The 24,314-nt window shown below is 44.5% G+C and overlaps 1 protein-coding gene across 5 annotated transcripts in view; it reads right to left on the bottom strand.

The window, feature by feature from the left end:
• Positions 1 to 24,314, bottom strand: part of SRGAP3 (SLIT-ROBO Rho GTPase activating protein 3) — a 242,801-nt gene that overhangs the window by 15,997 nt on the left and 202,490 nt on the right. For all 5 annotated transcript variants that reach the window (XM_045832177.1, XM_045832178.1, XM_045832179.1 and 2 more), the window contains exons 14-18: positions 23,982 to 24,059; positions 18,507 to 18,641; positions 15,631 to 15,736; positions 15,203 to 15,430; positions 12,085 to 12,164 (exon numbers count right to left, since the gene is read on the bottom strand). In XM_045832177.1, the coding sequence (XP_045688133.1) occupies positions 12,085 to 12,164; positions 15,203 to 15,430; positions 15,631 to 15,736; positions 18,507 to 18,641; positions 23,982 to 24,059 (627 nt within the window). The remainder of the gene's footprint in view (positions 1 to 12,084; positions 12,165 to 15,202; positions 15,431 to 15,630; positions 15,737 to 18,506; positions 18,642 to 23,981; positions 24,060 to 24,314) is intronic.

Below are 24,314 nucleotides of genomic sequence, written 5' to 3'. Positions count from 1 at the left end.
TGGAATATGCAGTCCTCAGTGCCTGGGACAGCCTTCTGCAGGGAGCAGGCATCAGACAGTTAAGTCAGCTTTTCCCAGCTGGCTCTCTGACAGATGTCTTAAGTGCTATCCTAACAGTTGATGCAAAATAACAACACAGCTAAAGGGGTCAAATAACTCTGATTTTGACTCATAGTCACCTTCTCAGTAAAGTGGGAAGGTCTTTGTCCTCTGCTGCGCAGCCATGTACTAGCACTGCCTGCCAGCCTCGTTAAAGAGAACAAAAAGGCCAGAGGGTTTGCAGACCAGGAGCTCAACCCATCTGGCTGCTGCTCTCTGGGCTCTCACCCCAGGGGCTTCCTTTGAGCTGATTCAACTGATAAGGTAGCTGACTTGAGCAGAGGTTTGCTTGTGCTCTTGCTCAGAGGAGCATGGTGGGGTTGCCTCCTGGTTCTAGGTCCTGTCTTTCCCATCTCCAGAGCCCCCGCAGTCACTGGGGGCAGTCTGGTGCTAGGGGTTGGGGGTGGGGAGGCGCAGGAGGAATGAGGAATGAGAAGTGGAAAATGTAAGAGAAAGAAGAAAATGGGAGGAGCAGGCCGAGCCACAGCTGAGAGTGAACACTTGTGTTTGCAGATGTGATTATATAAGTGTGTGGTAGGAAGAGTAAGAATAGCTACCAGTTATTAAGAAATTCATTATTTGGGTTTATCATACGTCAAATAGAATATGTGATTCTCCCCTGTACCACTCTCCCACACACCCCTCCCCAGACTTACTTAATTCCCTCATCTTCCCCATCAGAAGTCACCTTGCTTATAGTCACCTTGCTTACTGGCTCAGCCAAAGCCTTGTTGCTCTCAAGCAACCCACATCTAACCCATCAGCAACCACTTTGAGTTGTCCCCTGAGTATGACCAGTCTCACTACCTCCACTGCCACTGTTGTCCCTCTCCCTGGCTTCCTTGCTTGCTTTCTTTTAAAAAAATATATTTTATTGATTATGCTATTACAGTTTTCTCATTTTTTTCTCCCTTTTATTCTCCTCCACCCTACACCTCCCCTTCCACAGCATTCCCCCTCTTAGTTCATGTCCCCAGGTCATACATATAAATTCTTTGGCTTCTCCATTTCCTATTCTATTCTTAACCTCCACCTATCTATTTTGTACTTACAATTTATGCTTTTTATTCCCTGTACCTTTTCCCTCATTCTCTCCCTTCCCCCTCCCCACTGATAACCTTCCATGTGATCTCCATTTCTGTGATTCTATTCCTGTTCTAGTCATTTGCTTAGTTTTTGTTCTTGTTCTTTTTAGGTTTAGTTGTTGATAGTTGTGAGTTTGCTGTCATTTTACTGTTCATAATTTTGATCTTCTTCTTTTTCTTAGATAAGTCCCTTTAACATTTCATCTAAAAGGGCTTGGTGATGATGAACTCCTTTAACTTGACCTTATCTGAGAAGTACTTTATCTGCCCTCCCATTCTAAATGATAGCTATATTGGATAGAGTAATCTTGGATGTAGGTCCTTGCCTTTCATGACTTTGAATACTTTCCAGCCCCTTTTTGCCTGCAGGGTTTCTCTTGAGAAATCATTTGATAGTCTTATGGGAACTACCTTTGTAGGTAAGTCTCCTTTTCTCTTGCTGCTTTTAAGATTCTCTCCTCTTTAGCCTTGGCTAAAGTAATTATGATATGCTTTGGTGTATACTTCCTTGGGTCCAACTTCTTTGGGACTCTCTGAGCTTCCTGGACTTCCTGGAAGTCTATTTCCTTTGCCAGGTTGGGGAAGTTTTTCTTCATTATTTTTTCAAATAAGTTTTCAATTTCTTGCTCTTTCTCTTCTCCGTCTGGCACCCGTATGGTTCAGATATTGGGATGTTTAAAATTGTTCTGGGGGTTCTTAAGCCTCTTCTCATTGTTTGAAATTCTTGTTTCTTTATTCTGTTCAGGTTGAATGTTTATTTCTTCCTTCTGTTCCAAATTGTGGATTTGAGTCCCAGTTTCTTTCCCTTTACTGTTGGTTCCCTGTACATTTTTCTTTATTTCACTTTTCATAGACTTCACATCTTCCTCCAATTTGTGACCATACTCAACCATTTCTGTGAGCATCCTGATTACCAGAGTTTTGAACTCTGCATCTGATAGGTTGGCTATCTCTTCATTACTTAGTTCTATTTTTTTTTCTAGAACTTGGATCTGTTCTTTCATTTGGATTATATATTTTTTCTCTGCATGCCTATTATGTTGCAAGGGGTGAAGCCGTAGGTATTCGTCAGGGTGGGGCAACCCATGTTGCTGCGTTGTGGTGCTCTCTGTGGGGGAGAGGTCCAAGAGGGAACAATGCCACTTCCTCAGCTCTTGCCCAGCTTTCAGTCACTTCCCTGACTACCATAAGCAAATTGGGCCCTTCTGGTGCTGATTCCTGGGTAGGTGGGCTTGTGTATGTTCTAGGACTCTGTGGGTCTCTCCAACAAACTCTCCTGTGAATCTGGGAGTTTCTTCTGCCACCACAACCCCCACAGATTTTTACAGCCAGAGGTTCTGAGGCTTTATTTCCCCATGCTGGAGCCCTTGGTTGCATGGTCTGTCTTGCTCCCCACTTGTTCCTCCCAATTTATCCATGTGCAAATTTGGGACCACCTGGTCCACCAGCCGCCACCTCACCTGCCCACCACCTGGTCGCACATCCTCTCCGCCCCAGCTGCCCATCTCTGCCCTTCCTACCAGTCTGTTTCTGGTAGGAAACATAGATGTTTCTTCTTTAATGCCTTGGTTGTTGGACTTCCATACAGTTTGATTTTCTGGCAGTTCTAGTTATTTTTTGTTTTTAAATTTGTGTTGCCCTTCGTTTGGTTGTGCAAGGAGGCAAAGTGTATCTACCTATATCTCCATCTTGCCTGGAAGTTCAAAATTCTCTCCTTGCTTTCATTCTTACTTGGGGAACCATTTCTCCCCACAGTAGCCAGAGGGATCTTTTAAAATCATAAACCAGATCATGAAACTCTCTTGTTCAAATCCCTGGGAATGCTTCCTGTTGTGCTTGGAACAAAACCCAAATGTCTCCTCATGGCACCTGAGGCCCTTCATGCTATGGGCCCTAGAGACCTCTGCAGCCTCATCACCCTGTCACCCAGTCTGCTCCAGCCTCACTAGCCTTCTTGATGTTTCTTCTCCAACTTCATATTATGACACTTTTCAAACCAAGTGAAGCTGAACATGCATATACCCACTACCTAAACTAAACTCTACTATTAACCTTTTACAATACTAGCTTTGTGGCATATCTATCTATCCATCCCTCTACCCATCCATCTAATTTCTTAAAGTGTGTTTTAAAGCAAGTTGCAGATATCAAGTACACATTACCACTAATCACAACAGTATACACACTCACGGAGACTTCTTGGTGCTTTTGAACCAGGCCATACTTTTTCCTGTTGCAGGGCCTTTGTAGTTCTTACTGCCTTTTCCTGGGATGCTCTTCTACCATATCTTGTGAATGTATTCACATTCAAAAAATATTTATTGACCACTGTGCATCATTTCCTAATTTCATTCAGGTCTGTACTCAAAGTCATTGCCTCAGCAAGGTTTTCCTGACCATCCGCAACTACAGAAGCACCAACTATCAAATCGCTCTAAACTTTTCTCTTGCTTTATTCTTCACAGCTCGTATCACAACCTGAACTCACATGTGTGCATGCATGCACACACATGCACATGTAGTTTCCAATCATGCTTACTGTCGATCTTTCCTACTAAAATGTGAGCTCCATTAGGACAGGGGTTTTATTTTATTTCCTGCTATTTTCCCACTTCTAGAACAGTCCCTGGAAATGAGCAGGTGCACAATACTGACTTGTTACTTGCATGAACAAATTAAGTTTTTACTATGTGCTAAGTGTTCTCCTTACATTATCACATTTAACCCTCACAGCAATATCTGCAGCACTATTCTCATTTTACAGACGAGGAAACTGAGGTTGAAGGGAAGTGATGTGCCATATAAGGGGCAAATCGCACAAGCAAGAGAGCAATGAGCTGATAACTAAACCCAGGCCCCAGGCATCATTAATAAAGCCTTCCTGGTGCTTTAAAAACATGCTAAGTTGATTCCTCCCCAGGGCCTTTACATCTATACAATGTAAACATGAATGTACATCTACATATGCTGTATGTGTGATATTCAATTTGACTCCTGCTGATTGAGAGGACAGTTATTCCAGAGAGTGAGGAGACGGAGAGGCCAGCCCTGGAGCTGAAGGAAAGGTTGAGGACTATTCCAGTCGGGGCCTGGAGTCGCACTTTCGGAAAGCAAGGAAGGAAATAATAAAGGTTAGGGTAGACGTTAATGAAATAGAAAATAGAAAAATTACAGAAAAAATAAATGAAACCCAAAGCTGTTTCTTTGAAAAAAGAAAACCAATGAAATTGACAATCCTTTAGCTACACTAACCGAGAAAAAAAGAAAAGACTCAAATTACTATAATCAGAAATGAAAAGGGACACTACTACCAACTTTACAGAAATAGAGGATTATAAAGTAATACTATGAATATTTTTACCAGTACGCTAGTAAATTAAATAACCTAGATAAAATGGACAAATTCTCACAAAGACACAAACTACTAAAGTAACTCATTGAAATTAAGAACAAACTGACAGTAACCGGATGGGGGGGGAGGGAATAATGGGAGGAAAAAGGGGAAGGCTTTTCAGGAACATGTACAAAGGACAGATGGACAAGACCAAAGAGGGGTAGGATCAAGGATGGGAAGAGGGGATGGCTGGGGTGAGGGGGAATGGTGGGGGCAAAATTGAGACAATTGTACTGGAACAACAATTAAATTAAAAAAAGAAAAAGAAAAAGAAAGAACCTATAGAGATGATGTGAAAATCTTTATTTAAAAAAAGAAAAAGAAATAACTCAGGAAGAAATAAAAAAATCTGAATAGACCTATAACAAGTGAAGAGTTTTAATCAGTAATCAAAAAGCTATTCTCCACAAAAAAATGCCTAGGCCCAGATGGTTTATCTGCTGTATCCTACCAAACATTTAAAGAAGAATTAATAACAATTCTTCACAAACTCTTCCAAGAAACAGAAGAGATGGAAAGATTCATCTCATTTTATAAAGTCATTATTACCTGGATATCAGAATCAGACAAAGATATCACAAAAACAGAAAACTACAGACCAGTATCTCATGAATATGGATGCAAAAGTCCTCAACAAAATAATAGCAAATTGAATATAGTAACATATAAAAAGAATTATGCTCCACACCCAAGTGGAATTTATGCCAGGAATGCAAAATTTGTTTAACATAAAAAACCAATATATCAATTAATAAAATAAAAATTACACAACCATCTCAATAGATGAAGAAAAGGCATTTGACAAAATTTGGTATAATAAAAACACCCAACAAACTAAGAATAGAAGGGAACTTCAATCTTATAAGCATCATCTATGGAAAAATCTCACAGCTAACATCATACTTAATGGTGAAATACAGGATGCCTTCCCTCTAAGATCAGGAGCAAGACAAAGGTATCCATCCTCATTACTTCAGTCAACATTGTACTGGAGGTTCTAGCTAGGGCAATTAGTCAAGGAAAGTAAATAAAAGGCATTCAGATTGGAAAGGAAGAAGTAAAACTATGTCCATTCCTAGATGCTATGATATGCAGATTATCCAAGGAATTCACTAAAAACTATTTGAATGAATGACTAAGTTCAGCAAGGCAGCAGGATACAAGAGCAATATAGTAAAAGAAATAATATTCATACACATGTGTAATGAACAATTTGAAAGTGAAACTAAGGAAACAATTCAACTTATGTTAGCAACAAAAATAATAAAATACTGAGGAATAAATTTAACAAAACAAGTAATTCATGCACTGAAAACTATGGATCATTGTTGAAAGAAATTAAAGATCTAAGTAATTGGAAAAATATCCCATGTTTATGGATTGGAAGCCTTAACACTGTTAAGCTGGCAATATTCCCAAATCGATGCATAGACTCAAATGCAATCCTGATCAGAGTCCAGGTTGACTTCTTTGTAGAAACTAACAACTGATTCTAAAATTCATATGCAAAGAGCCCAAACTAGCCAGAAAAATCTTGAAAAATAAAAACAAAGTTGGAGGACTCACATGTCCTGGTTTCTTTCTTTCTTTCTTTTTTTTTTAGGTTTATTTTATTCTTTTTTTATTTTTTATTGTTGTTCAAGTACAGTTGTCTCCATTTTCCTACAAAGCAACAGTAACCAAGACAGTCCAGTACTGGCTCAATGATAAATACATTGACAGGGGACCAAAAAACAACCCAGAATTTATTTTTAAAAAATTGTGTATTTTTTCTTATATGTTTAAACTTCAGCCACCTTCAAAGTACTCTCCATTTGATGCAATACACCTACTGAGACATTTTTTCTGCTGCTCAAAAAAGTTTCATGTCTTTTAATGCTTCTGATGTTTTTGTTTCACCTCTTCCGCATTGACAAAACATTTCCCTTTGAGGACTTTTTTCATCCAGAGAAACTTTAAAAAGCCACTCAGGGAAAGACTGGATAAATAGGGAGGGTGGGGCAGGTGTGCTTGTAAATCACCCATCATGAAATGGGCAAACATGGTGAAAGAGTCTTCAAAAAAATTCACTGAAGCCAAATGCAGCCTCTCACAACAATGCCAGATGGTACACTGATACAGATGGGTTCCTAGACTTCCAGTCAAGATGGAGGTATAGGTAGACACACTTTACCTCCTTGCACAACCATAAGAAGGATCACAACTAACCTCAAAATGAAAAACACCCAGAACTGTCAGAAAATCAAACTGTGTGGAAGTTTGACAGCCAAAGATTTAAAGAAGCCATATTCATCCAAATTGGTAGGAGGGGTGGAGATGGGAAACCAGGGCAGAGAGGACATGGTGCAGTGGTAGGAAGGTGGTGGCGGTGAGGTGGCCAGCGGGACAGGTGGTTCCATGTTCATGTGTGGTGGATAAAATCAGGAAATATACCTTGGGAGTGAGCCAGCCCAGCCCCAGGCCCAAATGCACAGCCCAGGGTTCCAGGGCCAAGAAAATAAAGCCTCATAACTTGTGGCTGTAAAAACCAGTGGAGGTTGGGGTGGTGGAACAAACTGCCATTCTCCCAGGAGAGGCCATTTAAAGGGCCCACATAGTCCTAGAAGGAACACAAACTCACCCACTCTGGGAACCACCAATAGGGTGGCAGCTACAGGAGCACTAGCTGCATACAGGAAGGGGGTGAAGTGACTAGAAATGGGGAGAATGCTGAACAAGTCTCAGTGGCATTGTCCCCTCTCCAACCTGTCCCTCATACACAGTCACAAAGCAGTGAAGTGGGTTGGCCCACCCTGGTGAATACTGAAGGCTCTGCCCCATACAACTTAACAGATACACTAAGACAGGGAGTAAGCAGCTCTACCTAATGCAGAGAAACAAACACAGGGAGGTTGCCAAATCAAGGAGACAAAGAAATATGACCCAAATGAAAGAACAGAACAAAATCCCAGAAAAAGAACTAAGCAAAATGGAGATACATATGCAGAGTTCAAACACTGGTGATAAGGATGCTCAGCGAACTCATTAAATATGGCAAAAACATAAGGGAAGAAACGAAGGCTACAGTAAGCAAAAAAAAAAAATCCACGGGGAAACGACAGTGAAGGTAAGGAAGCTGGGATTCAAATCAACAATCTGTAACATAAGGAAGAAATAAACATTCAACCAGAACAGAATCAAGACACAAGAATTAAAAAAAAAAAATGAGGAGAGAATAAGAAGACTCTGGGACATCTCCCTAAGTGCCAATATCTCAATCATAGAAATGCCAGAAGTAAAAGAGGAAGAGCAAGAAATTAAAAATTGATTTGAAAAAATAAGGAAAGAAAACTTCCCTAATTTGGTGAAGGAAATAGATATGCAAGTCCAGGAAGCACAGAGAGTCCCAAACAAGTTAGACCCAAAGAGGACCACACCAAGACACATCATAATTAAAATGCCAAAGGTTAAAGAAAAGGAGAGAATCTCAAAAGCAGTAAGAGAAAAGGAGACAGTTACCTACAAAGGAGTTTCCATAAGACTATCAACTGATTTCTCAAAAGAAACTTCTAGGCAAGAAGGGACTGGCAAGAAGTATTCAAAGTGATTAAAAGCAAGGACCTATATCCAAGACTACTCTATCCAGCAAAGCTATCATTTAGAATGGAAGGGTAGATAAAGTGCTTCCAAGACAAGGCAAAGCTAAAGGAATTCATCATCACCAAGGCTTTATTATATGAAATGTTAAAAGGGACTTATCTGAGAAAAGGAAGATCAAAACTATGAACAATAAAATGATAACAAACTCACAACTATCAACAACTGAATCTAAAAAATAAAAACAAACTAAGCAAACAACTAGAATAGGAAAAAAATCATAGATATGGAGATCATTTGGAAGGTTATCAGTGGGGAAGGGAAGCAGAAGAATGAGAGAAAAGGTACAGAGATTAAGAAGTATAATTGATAGATGCAAAATAGGCAGGGAGATGTTAAGAAAAGTGGAAGAAATAGAGAAGTCAAAGATCTTATATGCACGACCCATGGACATGAACTAAGCGGGCGGGGGGGGGGTGGGGATTGCTGGAGGGAAGAAGGAAAATTGGAACAACTGTAATAGCACAATCAATAAAATATACTTAAAAAAAAAACCCAGATAGGTTCCTAGAAGACTCACCTAGCAGGGGAAGCCTGTACTACAAGGGGCCTGCCTTCCAGAAGACTATTCTGGTTTTTTTGGGTCCCCACTCATATAAGCCAGTAGAATAGAATTGCAAGTCCAAATATAAACCCCTACAGTGAACTGATGTTTTCACAAGAAGGCCAAGACCATTCAGTGAGGGGAAGAATAATTTTTTCAACTAATGGTGCTGGAACAAATGGAGAGCCACACACAAAGGAATAAAACTGGGCTAGTACCTTACACCATATGCAAACTTTAACTCAAAATGAATCAGAATGGATTACCTGAACATAAGTACTCAAATTATAAAACTCTTAGCATAAAACAAGTTAAATCTCATGAACTTGGTTTTGGCAAAGGATTCTTAGATATAACACAAAAAGCATAAGCAACAAAGCTTTTATGCTTCAAGGGACACCATTAAGAAAGTGAAAAGGCAACCTATGGAGTATGTTTGTAAGTCATGTATCTGCTAAAGGACTTATATTTAAACTATATAAAGAGCTCTTATAACCCAATAATAAAAAGACAACCAAATTTTAAAGTGAGCAAAGGATCTGAAGTAACATTTCTCCAAAGAAGATATACAAATAGCCAACAAACACATGAAAAGATGCTCAGCATCATTAGTTGTTGGAAAAATTCAACTCAAAACCTCAGTGAGACACCACTTCATGCCCACTAGGGTTTGGAAAGCAGTGTGGCAGTTCCTTAAAAGATTCAACACAGAGCTATTTATCACCCAGCAATTCCTGCATAGGTATACCCAAGAGAAATGAAAACATGCCTGTACAAAGTTGTACACAAATGTTTATAGCAGCATTATTCATAATAATCAAAAAGTGGAAACAACCCAAATGTCCATCATCTGACAAATGGATAAAGAAAATGTAGTCTATCCACACAAGGGGATATTATTCAGCCATAAAAAGGAACACATTCCAGATCTACACTACAACAGGGATGAACCTTGCAAACACTATGCTGAGTGAAAGGAGCCAGACACAGCAGCCACGTATCGCATGATTCCATTTGTGTGAAATGCCCAGAACAGATGAATATGTAGAGACAGGAAATAGATTAGTAATTGCTTAGGGCTGGGGAAAATGTGGGGCGTGGGGTGCAGAGATAGGAGGGTGAGGGATGATAGTTAAGGACATGGAGTTTCTTTTCATGGTGATTAAAAAGTTCAAAAATTGTGTCAAGACTGTACATATCTGTGAATATACTGAAAACCATTGAATTGCACATGTTAAGTGGATGAATTGTATGCTACGTGAATTATATTACAATAAAATGGTTAAAACAAGAGGAAGGGAAAGTCCTTCTTAGGTTCCAGGCCTCGGCCACGTGGTGCAGGCCCTTTTACCACCTCTGCATGAGGGGTTAGGAACAGTAGCCAAGGCAGCAATAAAGTGGCCACTGTTTTTCACTTTCTACCATTCTTTATTTCTCACAGGGCAGAGTGGCCATGGTTCAGGCAAAATTGGGTGTTCATATATAAGCTGACTGTACTACTGTTTAATACCCTCAAAACCTTACCTAATATACACAATAGGCATAAATCTCTAAATATTATGTTGAGCAAAAAACAAGAGCCAAAGAACCCTGTTCCATACAACTCCATTTATATAGAGCTCTAGAACAGGCAAGCTGTCTGTGGTGAAAAAGTACATCATGCCAGCCAGTGGGTGCTTCTTGGGCCATTTGGGGAAGGGACTGACTGGGAAGGGGCATGAAGAACTTTCTGGGGCGTTGGAAATGTTCCATATCTTGATAGGGGTCTGAGTAGCACTAGTTTTTGCATTATAAAAACCCATGGAATGATACTATTAAGATTTGTACATTTCTGTGTATGTAATTTTACTTCAAAAAAAAAAAAAGAACCATAAACAATATTGACCCCTAGTTAATTACTTGCATGCTAAAGTGTTTGAAGGATGTGTGCCTTGATGATTACAATGCACTTTGAAATGTGTTAAACGTGAACTGGACTGAGAGATGGATAGATGAATATACGATAAAGTAAAACACCATGTGTGCGGGCTGCGAACCAAAGTGTCGCAGGTTCGATTCCCAGTCAGGGTACATGTTTGGGTTGCAGGCCATGACCCCCAGCAACCGCACATTGATGTTTCTCTCTCTCTCTCTTTCTCCCTCCATTCCCCCTCTAAAAATAAATAAATAAAATCTTTAAAAAAAAGAAGTAAAACACCATATTAACAATTGCAGAAACTAAGTGGTAAATGTATGTTTGTTCACTGTATAAAGTCCTTCAGCTTTTCTACATGTTTGAAATTTTTTACTAAACATTGAGAACTGCAAACAAAAATCTCACACAGATTTGAAGCAGATGCCTAGCACAATATGATGAACTGTGGACCCCTTCTCAGAGGCACGCATCCCAACCAAAACAAAATTTGACCCATAGTGGACCTCCAACAGAACTAATGGCTTAGTGGTTTTCTAGATGCAGATGATGGGCTGTGCTATGACTATGACAGACCCGCTGCACTTTTACTGGCATGGGTCTTTTCCTCTGTTAAAAAAAAAGTTAAAAATTATATGTTACAACTGCATTGGTATAAAGATGACTATAACCCAGGCTAGGTCATATTTATTTTTTTATTCTTGCTTTAAAAGAAATTAAGACATTTCTAAAGTATCATAGGCCCTAGGCACTGTGCCTACTCTGCCTAATGGATAGGCTGGCCCTGGGCCTGTATTATCAAGATTGCTTATCAGTGCAGTTGAGATGCCCCTGAGACTTACCTGGCTAGTCTAGAAGGGGTGGAAGGGCCTGCTGAGCCCCTCAGAGCCCAGACTGGCCTCTCCCTCTCCTTCTCCCCCTCCCCCTCCACATCTCTGGGTCATCCCTGTTAGGCTTTATATTTTGGCAGCCCACCACACTAGGACACATCTGGAGCCTGGCGTCCTCACTCTGATCATGGGGAGCTGCTCCCAACCTGTCAGGTAACAAGACTGGAGGTCCCCAATGACACAAGTCTAGCTCAGCGACATGCCCCAAGTCCCAGCACAGGCTGGGCACAGGACAGATCCCTGGTGGGGGAGGGACAGAGGGACAAAGCATGCTTCCTACTTAGGAAACTGTTGTCATGTAGGATATGAACTTGGGCCCGCAAGGACACAGAAAGGAATGAGGAATGTGGCAAATGGGAGTGCACTGGCCGCTGCAGTCTTCCTGGGCCCCCTCTGTTCTGCAGGATGATGTGCTGACGTACAAAGCTGGAGGGATTATGCGGTCCAGTCCAGCATTAAGCAGTCATAAGTCAGCACGAGAGGCCCCAGGTGGGCTCCTTGGCCCCAGATTACCCCTCCCTTACCTTCATCACTGGTGTGAGGTTCAGTGCCATTGTCGTGGTCAACTTCATCAATGGTCCCTGGCTCACTGTGCGGGCTATCACTGCAAGGAGATATGGGAAGGAAACTCACTCAGGGGCTTTGTACCCTCACACTGCCCCCAGTCCACATCCGGGCCTTGACCCAGATCAGGCCCAGGCCCGCTTGAGCCCGTCTTTTCCATTTGACCATCCATGGACTTTCCTTCCTAAGAGAAAACCACTTACGGCTCCCTGGTTGGGAAGCTTCCCTGCATAACCTTCCCTGGTTGCCCCCAGCCCTGGAATTTGTTGGGGTGTCTTCTTGGTAAAGTTGTCAATGCCATGGTGTTCTGTAAGATCCAGAGGGCAGTGGTAAAACCTTGACTTTTATCCTTAGAAAACCATAGGGCAGAAAAGAAAGGCATTTCGGAAGTGCTGTGAGTCATTCACTTAGCCTGGCTCCCTGCCTTCACAGGAGCTGAGCATCCAGCGAGGTGGAGGGAAGCTCACGAGGAGCTGGGCTCCTCAGAGCCACCTTCAGCTGCTGTGTGCAGAAGCCCAGCTCAGTCTTGGTGGCGCCAGCAGGCAGGCAACCAGGATGGACAGAGTGGTAGAGTGAGTCAAGGCCTGTCCAATTTAGTCATATATGCACTGGGATAATTTCACTAGCTGCTACCCTCTCATGAGATTATAAATTTCTCGAGGCTAGGGTTCATTCACATAGTCAGTTTTTTTCACTGAGCCATTGATTGAGTCCTAATATATACCTGACACCATGCTAGGTAGGTGGGATGCACTGAGGGGTCAGGTGGACACAGACCTGCTCTCATGGGCCAGGAAATAAAACTGCTGCAAGTGGAAATGTTTTATATAGGAGCCAATGAGCAGAGATAAGAACAGAGACAAGAGCAGAGGAGACCTACACAGAGTGGTCAGGGAAAGCTTCTTGGAGGAGGTGACATTTGTGACACCATTTAAAAGAATATAGATTTTATTTATTATGAAAAATTCTCTGTTGCCTCCTGGATAAGGTCCAGACTCTGCACAACAGCTTGTTCCAGATCTCTCATCACTTGGCTCCTGCTGGCCTGCAGAGCATCCTCTCTCACCACCCCCTCGTCACGTGAAACACTCCAGATACAGAGAACTGCATTTCCTTGTTCAGAACATTCTTTGCCCACTCCACCTAGCTGACACCAGTTCATTCTGTAGGTCTCAGTTAAGTCATTGTTTTCTTCAGGAACCCTTTCCTGAACTCCCTACATTGGCTCAGGGGACCCCATTTCTGGAACTGCCTGTTCCCTCCTCCACCAGGGCTCCCTGCATCAGGAGTTAATCCTGTTCGAGGTACATCCCTTCCCCCTCAGCCCAGGGCCTGAGCCAGGACAGATGCTCATAACCATTTGTTGAATCAATGAATGTTGTCCATTGTGATGAGACCCTTAGCCAAATCTCACTTTTGTGCTTTGAAAATGTCTCTAAAATTACCATGTAATTAATAGTTTTCCTTTCTTATGGGATGTAAAGGCCATTAAGAAGAGTGTGGTGACTGTATATTGTTCTTTGACAAATACACTGAGAGCGTAGGACCCTACCCAGACTGCTGATTTTATATACATATAGCAATAAGAACGGAGAGCTGGTAATGATTACAAAACCTTGAAAAGCTCTTTGTCCAGAAAGTCTGCTTGCTGGCTGTTTAATGTTTCTATTACAGAACAGGGACAGACGCACTCTTAGTGCCTCAAATGAGATTAAAGAGCTATGATTAGATAACAGCAGGGTCTGGTCCTTCTGTGTGGGAAACAGAGGCTGGAACATGTCTCTTCTTTGCAGCAGTTGCCCAAATATGCCCACAAAAACTAAAGCAATTCAAGAATCCAGGAATACTCTGACAATGAAAAGACAGACTCCTGTAGGCACCTGGCTCGAAGCAGTGCAGGTAATGCCTAAATATACAGCTGTGCATTGTCTTGGATTGAGAATAAAGAGAGAATATGAACCCTTTGACTGGTTGGTCTCTGTCAGTTGGTGTTCTGAATCTCCTGTCTTTTCCACATTAAAAAAAATCCTATTTACTTCATTTAAGGTCTTAGCCTGGGAAAGGCAGTCAGCCCTGATTTTGATAAGGTCCTAACTTACTTCTCCCCAGACCCACCCCAGTGACCAACTTGCACCTGCTGACCTGGTATGGAGCTCTCACAGACAGTGAGTTCTCTCTGGAAATGAGAACTCGGGTGAAGGGGACAATGGCAGGGTATGTCACTCTCCATTCATGTGTTTGAAATGGGGTTACCTACTTCCCTGCTGCCTGGGATGGGCTGACAATTCACCTGGCCAACGACAGCATTACATCTGCTAATCTTAGTTCGCCAGACTCAAGACTTAGCAGGGAGATACCATTCTTGAGCTAGTGTTGGAATGTTTGGAAGGAGAAGCTCTTTTTTTCACTGGGGATGCTGAGAGAATGGACTCTAAATCTGCAGTTACCAGATACCTTTTTTTTTTTTAAGATTTTATTTATTTATTTTTAGAGAGAAGGGAAGGGAGGGAGAAAGAGAGGGAAACATCAGTGTGTGGTTGCCTCTCATGTGCCCCCTCTTGGGGACCTGGCCCACAACCCAGGCATGTGCCCTGACTGGGAATTGAACCGGTGACACTTTGGTTCACAGGCCGGCACTCAATCCACTGAGCCACACCATCCAAGGCACCAGATGCCTTCTTGAAACCTCCAAGAAATAGGCTGCCTGAGAATGAAGCCAACATGGAAGAAAGCAGAGCCATGGGCTGGGGATTGTAGGACTGAGTCCTGATGATAATAGTTGAGCCCCTGGGTCCAGCTATACCTGAAGCCATGATCTCAGACTTTTTAAATAAACCAATAAATTCCCATTTAGCTTAAGCCAATGTGAGTTGCATCTCTGTCCCTTATAAATCAACACAGTCTTTACTGATGCATCTATCTCATGTCAGGTTGCTGTGAAGCTCAAATGAGAAAATGTATATGGGGGTACTGGCTATAAAGCAGTAAGAAAATTAAAGGGTTTCTTACTGTTCCTGTTCAACAGCAACAACAACAACAATGATGGTAATAGTAATATTAAGAGGAATGGAATCTTACCAATATTCTTCCCCTCCAGCCATGCATTTTTCATACACGGGTCCCTCTAGCTCCCGGGGGCTGGGGAAGATGGCTTCATGATGAATGATGATGGTTTTGATGACTTCGTTGACGTGTGCCTGGCAGGACACAGGGTCCTGCCCATCAGGAATGTGCATGAGGGTGGGCCCGAAGCAGATGGCCAGGTTGTAGGGATCCATCATGTTCTCATCACTATACTGCGAGAGGCTACGAGAGAGGAGGCACCCACAAGTCACCTGGGAAAGGCGAAGCCTCCCCCTGTGGTTTCTTTCTCTTGGGGCTCCACTCAGCTCTGGGAGGGTTCCATGTTATAAGAACAGCTGCACCTGCAAAAGCCTCAGGGATCCCCCTCCCAAAAGAGGTCAGGGCTGAGTCAAAGAGGGGCCCCCCCTGGCTGGACAACTCACTGGTTGAGGAAAGCGAAGAGATATCTCATGACCACGATGACCACGCGGGGAAGGGTGATGAGGATTTGTTGGATCTGATGCACCCTCTCAGCTGGGCTCTCCAGTTCTGTAACATAAAGGGGCTTTCAGGTCGCCTATCATCCTCAGAGAGCCAAACAGACAACATTCGTGAGGTCCACTTTGTACTAGATCAGCCCACATAGTTCAGGGGAGCCACTTCTGTTCAGTTCTGGGGACTGAAATGGGACCCTGGCTTGGCCAATGAAAGCATCATATTCCCCTGGCCACTGGGTAGGGCCAGGGAGGGGTCATGGCCTCATCAGAACTGATCACAGTTGATCCTTGGGACTTTGGGCCAGAGGAACTGAGAGAGAGGCACCCTCTTGAAACTGGGCAGAGGAAAGTGTGAAGCTGCTGAGGGATCCCATGGGAGAAGATCCTGCCTGAAAGTGGTGATAACCCAGAAATAGAGAGGACAAATTCCTGCCAATGCCATGTAGGGTATGTGTCCAGTGGGGGCCCAAAATTTCATGAATGTGAGACCATGCATTCCCTTTTATAGATTAAGCCAGTATAAGTTGAGCTTCTATCTCCTGTAAACTATGTTTCATCGAACTCTTTATAAACACCAGCTCAGCTATAGTATCAGCTGGCACATAGTAGGTGCTCAGGAAAAGAGTGTTGAATCAGTCAGGCCAGGGGTGGGAGCAGCAAATTGGGCCTGATAAGGAGAGCAAGGTGCTATGTATGCTTTGCCTAGTTGAGAGGGAAAGCTGGCACCACAAAGAGTGAGCTGCCGAAGCTCTGATGTTCATGTGCAGCACTGATGCTGGGCTGGTGCACAAATCCACGTCAGTTTTTTTTTCAGAAAACATGTTTTTTCTACCACAGTTCCTCCCTCCAGCCCTCACATTCTGTCAACATGTTTCTTCTAAAACACACCTGTCCAACTTCTCCTCTGCATCCAAGGCCCTTCATGAAGGGGTTTCAACCAGCCTTGCACACCCATCTCCTAGTCACTGCCCCTTCCCAACATGTCTGAAGATGACTTAGAGCTATGCTTCTCAGATGAAGGAGCAGTGCACCTCAAGGGACATTTGCAGGCATACTCGAGTGAGGCATTCTTTGAGTTTGTCAAAGACTGGAGGGTGCTACTGGCATTTGGCATCCGGGGACAGGGTGTGGCCGCTGCTCCTGCCCCACATGCTAGTAGTGCCCTGTGGTGGAACTACATGCCAGGCTGCTTACCCACCGTCGCCCTCTCACAAAGGGCTTGGCCACTCCTAGGCCTTTGCACACACTGCTGACCTCTGCGGTCTGTCGGGCATACTCCAGCCCACCTTCAGGATCTGGCTCCGGGGAGCCCCGCCAGAGCCTTCCCAGAGTTCAGTTCTTGTATCTTTATCAATTTCACTGTCCCTCCATGTCCTCATACCACCCTCGTACCACCTTCACTATTATTTATTAACTTTTAATTAAAAACATTTATTTAAAAAGGAGACTTGACCTTGTTTTGTAAATGGGAAATAAGGATCATTTGCTATAATTAGAAGGTAATAAAAATAGATACAATGCAATCAAAACAATGTTACTAAATTATAGGTAGACATTGTTGTATAACAAAAGTTCCTGAGACTGAATTCCATCTCTCCGTGGAGAAGGGAGATTGGCCATGAGGTTTTTTCCTTGATGTAAATAATCACAGGGTTTGGGAAGGAACTGAGAAGGATGTTCTTTCTCACAGTACGACGATTTAGGCTGTGATTCAAGTCAGTCAATGTAATGAGCTTGTGCCTGAGGTCAACCACCTTGTCTGCTGAGGACCCTGCTCAGGAACGGACTACTGGGGCTTCTGGAATCACTGGCTGAGCAGGTGACATGGGAAGCAGATGAGGTTGGACCTTTGTGGTCCGGAATTTCTCAGGGGTGATTTGGAGCTTGGAGTAGGTCTGGAAAGATGAGCAGGAAGCGATGTGAAGGGCAGAAGGGTGGAGCAGGGTTTCCCACGCAAGGCGCAGGAGGGGGTTTGGCCTCCGTAGGCTGTCACCACGTCTGGGGCACTTTCTTGGCTGCAAATCTCACTCAGAAGACTGTGAGAAGTGTCCCTACTGAAACTGGGGACGGGATAATTTTCTGTCAATCATATTAAAGAGTTTCCCAAAACACTAAAATGTTCATATTCTAAATTAAAAGTTAATTTAAAAGTATTAACAAAAGGTTTCCTTGGATTTTGGCATCTGACAGGCAAGGCATCTTCACTTCAACCCCCTGACCTGGGCTCCTGACTTCACCCACAGACGTTCCAGTCGAGGAAGACTCTGACGGCTAGAGGAAGCCCCTAATCAACTCATGTTCACCATTTTCCTTGTTTGTCATGTTGCTGACCTGACTCCCAAACCCTCCATGCCTCCACGTTACCCAAGGGGAACATCTCTGGAATCCTTGCATGGCATTCAAGGTCTTCCCTCTCTTGCTCCGTGTCCCCCTTCCAGCCTCTCACACCATGCTCTGGATGGGACACCCTCCTGCTGGACCACTGGTCTGTGTGTCCCCAACCCTCCCCAGGATCCCTGTGTCTGCCCCTCCTGAAGACTCTGCTCACGGATCACTCTCAGCTATGATCGAAGAAACCAAGTCTTCTTCTGTTCTTCTCTTCTGAACTTCTTCCATACCCAGGGGTGTACCATGCCCATTAACTCTCCCATTATAAACCATCTTGTTATTTCTACACCTAGGTTTTAAGTTCTGTGAGGACAAGGGCCATACTGCTTCTTTCACAGTGTCCTTCCCATGTGCCTAGCACAGTGATGAGCTCACAGTGCAACTTCAACAAAGACTTGTCAAGGAAACTGTCATTCTGCCTGGGAAATACTTACTAATAGTAGATATCAAATCTTGAAACCTTTCCTTAGGAAAGAGTGGGTTTTCCAGTCCTCGGAAATACAGTTTTAAAACACCAGCGACTGAATTGATATCTCGTTCATTTTGATCATCCACAAGAGGGTCCTCACCTGTAAGGGAACAGGGGCAATGGGTCAGCGTGGGAAGGAGGCAGGGAACGTGCAGGTGGCAGAAGAGATGACCGAGGCCAGCCTGAACTGGAGGGGAGGCAGATGGGATGACCTCCTCCACACAGCAAGTTCCGAGTAACTGATTTTGTAAATGTTTAAGTCTATAGCAGTGTTGTAAACATAAAATAAAACCACCCGTCACCCTTCCCTTACACTCACTAACTCACACTCGTCTTTGCCTATATGCTTTCTCTCCACTGGGGCTGCACAGTTGATACAACTACCAGCAACACAGGAGAAGGCTTCTTTTCCTCGGTCCTGCCCAAGGGATGTTGTCAAGCTTTTAGATTTTGGCCAGTAGGACAGGGCAAATGATCTGGCGGGAGAGCAGCACTTTGCTGTTTTTAACTGCGGCTGCTGAGCTGGTTCACCCCCAGAAGAGCTTCCACAGGGGAGGCGAGAGGAAGCAACGCGCAACGTGCCCCCTCCCTGGAGGTGCTGAGAGAAGCCTGCACAAGGGCCTTCTCCTCCTCCTCCCAGAACAGCCAGGAGCACCCGGGGACTGGCAAGCAGTGAAGAGCACAGCTGGAAATTCACACTTAGCTCTCTTCACCCTGCCTCCGTAGGAGGAGAATGAGGAGAATGCGAGCCAGGGCTGCAGCTCAAATCAGAGAAAGCCCCTTTCTCTCCCGAACTAGGGCTGTGGCATACAGAGCCTGAGCCCAAGTCCCCCCACTGCCCTCTGGGCGGAGCACCCTTGCGCAGTGCCAACCTGAACAACCGTGAGCGGCAGCCAGACACGGGTGTTGCGCAGGCTGGTCTCTCAGATGTCCCGCAGGAAGAGCGAGAATGCTTCCCTGACAAGACTTTTTCATGGAGAAGGAGGAGAGGAAACATTAAAAAATCACGGCCTGCACTGCTATAGCACATTCACATGCATGCTCTCCCAGGATCCTCACAGCAGCACCAAGGAGGCGCGGTTCCAGCGCCGCCCTTCTCTCGAAGGGAAAGCTGAGGCCCCGACAAGAGCAACAACTTGCCCACATTCGTGTGGTCAGAAATAGAACAGGCAGCTCCCAGCTCTTGCAAATGCCTGGGAGATGGTCCTCCTTCTGCCTTTTCAATTCTGTCTGCCTGTTCGCCTGCCTCTTGTCTGTCTTCCTCCCTTCCCCCTCCCACTCCTCCTTCCCTCCTTCCTCTGCAGCAGAATCCCAACCTTTTTTTTTCTTTCCACATATAGAAGAAAGCTGTCTTAGTTGAACTAGGGGGAGAGATCCAAGGCCGATCCTCTCAACCTCCCTCTCTACCCCAGCAGCAGCCCTTGAGGCCCCTCTGAAGGACCGTACGAGTTCTAAACTCTGCATTATGTTAAGCCGTTTCCTTATTGTTACCACACATTACTCTTGTGGGGGGGGGGGTCATGATGCAAAAGTACACAGATTTTGGTCTCCATATTAGCTCTCCTTGTTAACATGATTAACATATTGATATCACACACCACTCACTCTTGCTCTGCCTCTCAGAAGATACTCAGTCTGTAACATTCCTTCCTCCTACCTTAGGCCTTTGGCTCTCTGCAAGACTAGTCAATTTTGGCTCTAGAAGCGAATGGAATTCCAGAGCTCAAGATGAACAGGATGGTGTATGTGAATGATGGCTTCCTCCAGAAGGAGAATTAGAGTAAAAGCCAGGGAAGTTGAGAGAAAGCTGTGTTCATACCTTGCCAGCAGATGTTCTGGGAGAGCTAGAATTGCTACCGGATGGCCTTGCCTACAGCTGACTTTCAGCCAGGTCACCGGGCATTGCCGAAGACTTTAAGGGCTGTGCCCAGGGCAGATGTGAACAGACAGTGTGTGTTTAAGGCTCCAGGGGAACTTGCTGCTGGACGGGGCATGGCAGGAAGCATGCAGGTAGTATTTCTCACGCGGGCAGTTCTCTGTGGCCACAGGTGCATGCAAGCCCCTCCTGAGGCTCCTCAACATAACAGTTCCCCCCATGTCTCTGGGTCACACCCCTCCTCCTGAGGCAAGAAATAGTTTCAGAGGGACCAAGTTGAGGCTAGAATGTGTCATATCCTAGAGGCTATGACTTTAGCCCCAATTCCAAACCCTGCCATGGTCTGTGCAGGGAGAAAGGGTCAGTGGGTCCCTTTCCAGCCGCCCTTTGCATAGGAGAGACCACTGGCAGTGCCCTCATCTTGACGCACAAAGAGGACATGGATTGGTTTGTGAAGGGAAACAGAGGTGGAAATCTGGCCTGGGAGGTACCAGCAAGCCACAGCTCTCTCCAAGGCACAGCTGCTGAGTCCTGCCTTTTCCCAATGTTTCCTCCTTCATTTCACCAGATTACAAGATCTCAAAACTTGAGGAGTGCGTTTAAGATCTATTGACAGCAATAATAATAATCCCAACTAAAACCCTGGTTGACTCATGTCAGAAGAAATAGAAAGTGGGTTTAGAATAAGCAAAGAATGGCTTTCCAGAAGATTAAGGAAAAGAGACAGGTGCTTCTTTCAACAGTCTTGCAAGAAACATAGGTAAGAACTTCTGCTCCAGAGAAAGAAGGGTGCTAAGGTAGGAGAAAGACCCAACTATCTGAACAATAAGTAAAGGTCAGGTGTCCTGCAGAGGGATTTGGGATTTGAATTTAAAAAAATACAACAGAAAGAAAGGAAAAACACACACTGTACCAGTTTTGGAGAGAAAGTTCTGTCACATGTTATAGCATGAGGGATGTGAGGGGTGGGCAAGGAGAGAAATGCTGAGCCCTGTGCAAGCTCTGGTCACCTGGTTGGTGGTAGTGGTGTGGTGGTGGGTGGGGGTGGGGGAAAAGTGGAGGAGATGTGGAGAAACACAGTGGGTTTTCAGGAGAGGCAGGAGGAGGCAAACCCAAGGACCAGAGGGGCAAGGAGCATAAGCCAGGACAGTTGGTTGGTGTATGTCAAGAAACAGAAAAGAGTAAATGAGAAATCTGGGCACTAGCCAGCCCCAGGAAGCCAGGAATGATTTTTCTTAAAAGAGACATACCAGGAACAATCCCTCTAAATTAAGCCATGCTTCATTGTAGGCTCAGGTGGAGCAGAAGGAACCGGCTGCTGAGAGAATGAGACTCACTTGCGAATGGTGGGGAGAGGGAAAGGAGCCAACTGTATACGTGATGCAAAGAAAAAGCAGAAAATATGTTTTTGCAGCTGAGATTTGTGTCAGGTGATCTCTGCCCAGCAGAGATCTAAAGTCTAAGGCTTGTTAGGAGGTGGTCTAAGGCTTGTTAGAAGGAGAGAATTCTTTTAAATTTCATATCACCCCTGCAAGGCACCCAAGCAAGTGACAGAAGGTGCTAAACTTAGAAGATCACATTCAAGAAAGAAAGCAGCGCTTCTGGGGCAGGGTTAGGGCCTGGTTGCCTGGAACAAGGTTACTTACAGGACAAAGGGAATCAGGAAAATGCCAGGCTGAAGTGCTCGCCAGTCTGGAGGCACCATGCAGTGAGTTCACCCATGTGAGGCTCAAGGAATTCTGTATAATGGGATGAGCCCTGGAGGATGGGACCAGCAAAGGTTCCTGCCATGTCTCCATTCATTTACAATGAATGCAGGGCAGCAGGGGTGCTAAGGAGCTGGGGAAATGCAGAAACAAAGCTCTAGATTGGGCCATTCAGTGTTGTCAAGAGAAGCTCAGGGAATAATGAATGACACTTCCATCAGGGAGATACTTCTACCTTTATGGCCTTTGTACATGCTCTTCCCTGGGTGTGGAATCCCCTTTCCCTAGCTCTTACTCTTTAAGCTCAGCTTAGACATTTCCTTTCCCAGGAAACTTTCCTGGGCTTTACTATTTCTCTAAGCTCCGTCCAAGCAGGGCCTGCTACCCAGTGCTTACTCCATCATTGCACTGATCCTGCTGCCTGTGCTCTCCCCCTCTAGCAGTGACTGTCTTTTTGTTCCTATTTTATTTTCAGGCCCTGGTCTATTACCTAGTGCAGGGTAGGGCTCAGGGCATGCTGGTTGAGTTGATGAATGAATGGATAAATAAAGAGTAGGAGTCTGGAACAGGGGAATTCTGGGGTTTTCTGGTTCTGAGTGCCCAAGATCCTGGAATGCACTCCAGAACGTAAGCTCCCCTGGGCCCTAGGAGGCCACTGAGTGCCCTATCCACTCAAATCCTCTCTCTATACCTGGCTCCAAATCGGAGTGCCTAGGGCCTCAGAGGTCTGTGCTGGGGGTTGTGGTGGTGACCACCTGGGGCTGACAGAATGCTTCCTCCACCCTGAGCTAGACCTCAGGATGGAACTGGGAGGTTAGGGAGGGGGCAAGTGTGCAGAGGAGGCAGCCCTTTCAGGAGAATCCCCATAATAACTGGGGAGAATTCTACAGCTGGAACCCCCGGGGGAGGCCTGTTCAGAGCACAGCCAACAGGGACAAACCATATACATCCCAAGGCTGTTAGAACAATGGGTGAAAAAGTTCTTTGTAAACTGGGACATGATCTACTGCAGGGAAATGAGTTTGGGATTGGGGTCCTCAGACCAAACTTAATATCAAAATCATTCAGAGAAAAAAGTAATAAATGAGAGTTAAAAGGAGTAGACTGTGGAGATGTTATCCTTCCAAAATGCTGGTAAACTGGAAGCAAAGATATTATTTAGGATGCAAGATAAGCACCTAGTATAAAGGCAGAGGTGTATGAAGACCAGGGAGTCCTTACTTTGCATGGACACTGTCACTGGCCATCTGTCTGTCCCCATCAGGGATTCTGAGGCCAAGGGAGGCTGTACCAAATAAGCCATTTGTGCTCCTATTCTAGTGGTCACTTTGTTTCTAATAAGCTTCTCTACCCTTGGTTAACCAAAGTGAGAACTAGGTGACCTCACTGGGGGTGGTCTCTTCCTCCCAGCGTACAGCTTTGCCAAAAGCACTACATAGAAAATTAAGAATTAGGATATTCAGAAAGCCACTCAGTATTATCAATATTCTTCCAACTTTTCTAAAACACATCAGCCTTTTCAGACTCGCATAATCAGTCCAGAGTGCTTCACAAAGCCCTGTATCCTAGCAAACACCGCACAGCCTGCCAGAGCCACCCATGTGTGCTGGTCAGTGTTTAATAGCTAGCTCATTGGAAGGAAAAAAGAAAAACAAAAGATCTCAGCATTCACCAATTTCTGCAATGTAAATACTCCCACCATGGCTGATTTCAAGCTACCAAGGTGAAGTCGCTGAAGGCAAAGCTGGAAAGAGATGTAGATACGAGCCAGCCCAGCACACCACTGGCTCTAAGGCATGTGCTAGCCCCACCCTGGATCCCTCTGGCCACAAGCTTGCAATGGTCACTCTGCACCTACCTCTCTCAAAGGAATTTTTGATGTCATTGACCTCGACCTGAGATCCCGGCACTCTGAAGATCCCTTGCTGCTGGAGTCCTATAGGGAAAAATAAAGAAAGAGAAAAATGCCATGAGGCCTTCGGCTATCAGACCAGTGGGAACCTGATGACTCATGTCATTGCTCGTCTATTTCTCCCTTTATCAGACAGTCATTCTCAATGAAGGCCTCCTGGCAGAAGCCCAAAATGGCCTTTGCAATAAACTATGCCTGAACCAAAATACTCAGACACATCCGGCTTCGTATGTCTGTGTCTCTTGTCTGGACTTGGAGGAAAAGGCCATAAGAAGTTTA

Source organism: Phyllostomus hastatus, unplaced genomic scaffold (genome assembly GCF_019186645.2).
Source record: "Phyllostomus hastatus isolate PE091 unplaced genomic scaffold, TTU_PhHast_1.1 phas_contig_16, whole genome shotgun sequence".
NCBI classification, from domain to species: domain Eukaryota; kingdom Metazoa; phylum Chordata; class Mammalia; order Chiroptera; family Phyllostomidae; genus Phyllostomus; species Phyllostomus hastatus.
This window is presented reverse-complemented; position numbering and strand designations above follow the sequence as displayed.